Source organism: Jaculus jaculus, chromosome 9 (genome assembly GCF_020740685.1).
Source record: "Jaculus jaculus isolate mJacJac1 chromosome 9, mJacJac1.mat.Y.cur, whole genome shotgun sequence".
NCBI lineage: Eukaryota > Metazoa > Chordata > Mammalia > Rodentia > Dipodidae > Jaculus > Jaculus jaculus.
Window position 1 is genome coordinate 113,159,676 of NC_059110.1, and position 4,732 is coordinate 113,164,407.

At 44.1% G+C, this 4,732-nt stretch overlaps 1 protein-coding gene across 1 annotated transcript; it reads right to left on the bottom strand.

Moving 5' to 3' along the window:
* Positions 1-273: 273 nt before the first annotated feature.
* On the bottom strand, positions 274-4,247 carry LOC101599749 (keratin-associated protein 4-6-like). Its single transcript, XM_045159553.1, has 2 exons — positions 4,202-4,247; positions 274-989 (listed from the first exon to the last, which is right to left on the bottom strand). The coding sequence occupies exons 1-2, from the start codon at positions 4,245-4,247 to the stop codon at positions 274-276; spliced, it is 762 nt and encodes a 253-aa protein (XP_045015488.1).
* Between the last annotated feature and the right edge of the window lie 485 nt (positions 4,248-4,732).

The window sequence follows — 4,732 nt, forward strand, 5'->3', positions numbered from 1 at the left end:
ATATGTAAGGATATCTCCATTTTGGGAGATATAGCAGAAAGCAAATTAATCCATGGCAATAAAGAGATAATTTACAAAGTTTTTAGAAAGTTCAAACTCATGTTCATTTTAGGTGAGAAGGCTGATCAGAAGGCAGAAGTCAGGATAGGATTTTGGAGGCCACATTTAATCTCAGTTGGACTGAAGGCTTTAGTGTAGTCCTCTTGGGACTTTTTCTGACATATGGTCTACATCAGGAATGGTGGTTGATGAAGAACAGGAGTGAGTGAGCACTCAGCAGCAAGAACAGCTAGAACAGGTGGGGCGGCAGCAGCTGGAGATGCAGCACTGGGGTCTGCAGCAGCTGGAGATGCAGCACTGGGGTCTGCAGCAGCTGGAGATGCAACACTGGGGTCTGCAGCAGGTGGGGCGGCAGCAGCTGGAGATGCAGCAACTGGGGCGGCAGCAGGTGGGGCGGCAGCAGCTGGAGATGCAGCACTGGGGCCTGCAGCAGGTGGGGCGGCAGCAGCTGGAGATGCAGCACTGGGGCCTGCAGCAGGTGGGGCGGCAGCAGCTGGAGATGCAGCATTGGGGCCTGCAGCAGGTGGGCCGGCAGCAGCTGGAGATGCAGCATTGGGGCCTGCAGCAGGTGGGGCGGCAGCAGCTGGAGATGCAGCAACTGGGGCGGCAGCAGGTGGGGCGGCAGCAGCTGGAGATGCAGCACTGGGGTCTGCAGCAGGTGGGGCGGCAGCAGCTGGAGATGCAGCACTGGGGTCTGCAGCAGGTGGGGCGGCAGCAGCTGGAGATGCAGCAACTGGGGCGGCAGCAGGTGGGCTGGCAGCACATAGACTGGCAGCTCTGGGGCCTGCAGCAGCTGGACACGCAGCAGCTGGGGCGGCAGCAGGTGGTCCTGCAGCAGGTGGTCTGCATGCAGCTGGGCTGGCAGCAGGCCTCCTGGCCACAGCCCTGCTCAGAGCAGACGGAGCCACAACAGGAGTTGCACATGGTGTCTGAGGATGGGGAGGTTCTGGGTGAGTTTGCAATAAGGTGGGTTGGAAGGTTTGGAAGTCTCCTTGCCCCGCATCTCTTTTTATACCCTGCTAAGGGCCTCTGCCCTCACATGTAGTAATTTTTCCCTGTTATTGTTTGTGTTGATAAATAAGTGATTATCCAATTAGGCAGATTTCCTTTTCTGGTAAAAATTTCAAGATGGGTGGAAAATATGATTTCTTTTCCTGCTGTGTTAGGACTCAGTGTCAGCTCTTGTTGAACCACCTGCTAAGGTTCTTTCCTGCCTTAGCTTCTTCCCAGAGAGCTGTCACATGACAGTGTGTGTCGTAATTCTGTATGTTCCAGTATTATTTTGGTGGCACATCTTGTACCTACCTGCATTTATATTTTTCCATGCCCTTAATTGTTTCTGGTTACCCAGGAGGATAAAGCTGAGTGAGTCTGGTGGCTCCTTCATAACGAGTCAGGTGGTTGTGAATGTGAACGACCACTGGCACGAGAAAGGGAAGCCTATGAGAGCATGTCCTTGTCCCATGACTTATGTCAAGGGAACTGTCACAGATCTTAGCTTTCCAGCTGAAATGGTTACAATAAGATTGGAGAGAAAAAGAGCTCAGAAGGAAACACTTAACTGAATGAATGAATGTAGGTGTAATTATTTCATGGACACGTTATTTTTGGCATGGGGTAGTTTTTTGTCACTTTAAGTGAACCTATGGATATCAGTGAGAGCATTTGATGTTCCTCACAGTAGGATGTAGGCAGACAAAAGCGGCATGAACATAACATCAGGCTGTATTTATTTGTATCTATGTCATGGTATATGTGTATACATATGTATATATATTATATATATTTTAGAAAGCTCAAAAATAAATGAGCAAGAGTCTGAGATGAGTTGTTCTAATGGAAAGTGTTGTCATTTCCTCCAGAATCTTAATCCTTATATAATTTATAGATAGATGACTCAAATATATATATATATAGTTGCTATATATATATGTGTATTTATGTATATATATGTATGTATATATATATATATATATATACACATATATACACACACACATATATATATCTATATGTGTGTGTGTGTGTGTGTGTGTGTGTGCGTGTGTGTATATACATATGCACATACCAGCCCTCCATGTTAAAGGACCATAGCAAGTATATGTTATAATAACATCTTCTATCTACTATAGGTGCCTATACCTGCCTGTACAAGGGTTATTATAATATACATACATTTGGATAACAACTCAGAGGTGACATTAAAAACTGAATAAGAAAATACCAATACAGCCCTGTTGGAATCTGACAGTGATGGTTAGAAAATGAATGTGTCTTCCTCCATATAATTCTCATATTCTGTACACTCTATGCATAGGCATAACTGATGGTTACTTACCCAGTTCACAGATTTGAACCCCAACAATTTATTTACCTGAATATGGAGTTAGAATCATTATTTTACAAAAAGCCACATGAAGCCCATGGGACTACATAACCCTCATCACTATCCCCTAGATGAATTAACCAAAAAAATCAGATGTGGTTGGGGAGGCAGAGGTAGAAGGATCTCTATGAGTTCAAGGCCAGCCTGAGACTACATAGTGAATTCCAGATCAGCCTGGGCTACAGAGAAACCCTACTTCAAAAAAAAAAAAAAAACCCACAACCACAAAAAATAAGTAAATAAATAAAGCAGAGATTAGAGCTAACTTCACCTAGAGGTGTTGGGTTAGAGAGATTGTTCAGTGGTAAAAATATGACTGTTTTTGTATGAGGGCCTGAGGGTGCTTGAGAGACCATGAGAGTTAAATCACCGTGGTGTATGTCCATTCACATCTATAACCCCAATCCCATGGGGAGAAGAATTCTGAGAAACACCTGACCTTTTTGGTGAAAAGTTATATGCTCCCAGATCAGGAAGAGACTCTGGCTCAAATAAGAATGGACTGCAGATTCCAGGAGCAGGATAACAAACTCTTGTTATGTTATTCTGCAACATCTAAAAACAGGCGAGCCCACACTGTGATGCTGCCACTTCTTGAAGCCACGGCTGAGTTGCCACGTTTGAAATAGTGTCATGTGAGGGTAGAGCACTGTTTTCAGAGTACACACTTTGAAATAATAAGGATTGTGTGATTGCTTGTCTTCAATACCTAGAATTCATTAATACAGAACACAAGTGCATCAAAATATGAACTACCTTACTCAACTACACTCTTGGTGATCCATGGGGAAAAACATGAGCTTCCTTCTTATATATTCAAGCTCCATGGCTGTCAAAGTCTTTACTCCAGGGGCAACAGGACTCTGGTGGATCTCTTGGATTAAATTATTGTCCACTATCATTCTGGGCTCTGAATGGAGATAAAGCTAATTGTAGAAATGATAATGTTTGCACAGGCTATGCCTGGGGATCTTTCATAAATATTCAGACTCTAAGGATGTCAAGGTTTGGGCTCCAGGGGCAATTAGACTCTGAGGAACATTACATAGGATCTCCTGTAAGAAGGTATGGTCAGTATCACTCTGGGCTTTGGGTAAGAGTGGACAATCCTGATGACTCTGGAAAAGAAAGGAGATTTTCCTTGGAGAAGCGTCTCATCCTCATGAGGAAGTATCAGGGAGGGAGTCACTTGTGATTGCTCTGTGAAAATCCTTCTATATTGTGAGGAGGATCAGAGTTGGACCACCTAAAATCAGCTAGTATAACCAATCCATCAATCAGAGGTGAGCTAAACATAATTCAGAGACAATGGCAGCAATTTGAGAAAGAGAAATAAGGAACCATGATATCTTCATATTTTTGTAACTTAGAATTTTTATTTATGTAAGATGTAAGGATAGCTCCACTTTTGGAAATATAGCAGAAAGCAAATTATTCCACGAAAACAAAGGGATAGTTTACAAATTTTATAGAGTGTTCAAACTCATGTTCATTTCAGAAGAGAAGGATAATCAGAAGGCAGGAGTCAGGATAGGATCTTTGGAGGCCAAATTTAATCTTAGTTGGAATGAAGGCTTTAGTGTAGTCCTATTGGGATTTTATCTGACATATGGTCTACATCAGGAATGGTGGTTGATGAAGAACAGGAGTGAGTGAGCACTCAGCAGCAAGAACAGCTAGAGCAGGTGGGGCGGCAGCAGGTGGTCCTGCAGCAGGTGGTCTGCATGCAGCTGGGCTGGCAGCAGGTCTCCTGGCCACAGCCCTGCTCAGAGCAGACGGAGCCGCAACAGGAGTTGCACATGGTGTCTGAGGTTGTCGAAGTTCTGGGTGGGTTTCCAAGAAGATGGGTTGGAAGGTCTGGAAGTCTCCCAGCCCCGCATCTCTTTTTATTCCCTGCTAAGGACCCTCTGCCCTCGCATGCAGTAATTTTTCCCTGTTATTGTTTGTGTTGATAAATAGGTGATTATCCAATTAGTCAAGTTTCCTTTTCTGGTTAAAATTTCAAGGTGGGTGGAAAACTTGTTTGCTTTTCCTGCTGTTTTAGGACTCAGTGCCAGCTCTTATTGAACCGCCTGGTAAGGGTCTTTTCTGCCTTAGCTTCTTCCTACAGAGCTGTTACATGACTGCATGCATCTTGATTCTGTAGGTTTCAGTGTCATTTTGGTGGCATATCTTGTGCCTACCTGTAATTATATATTTCCATGCCCACAGATGTTCTGGTTACCCAGGAGGTTAAAGATGCATGAGTCTGATGGCTCTTTCATAATGATTCAGGTGGTTGTGAAT

Coding starts and splice junctions, on each gene's coding strand:
- LOC101599749 (XM_045159553.1), bottom strand. CDS start 4,247: ATGTGCAACTCCTGTTGCGGCTCCGTCTGCTCTGAGCAGGGCTGTG. Junction 990..4,201: donor CTGCTCTGAGCAGGGCTGTG/GCCAGGAGACCT, acceptor CCCCATCCTCAG/ACACCATGTGCAACTCCTGT.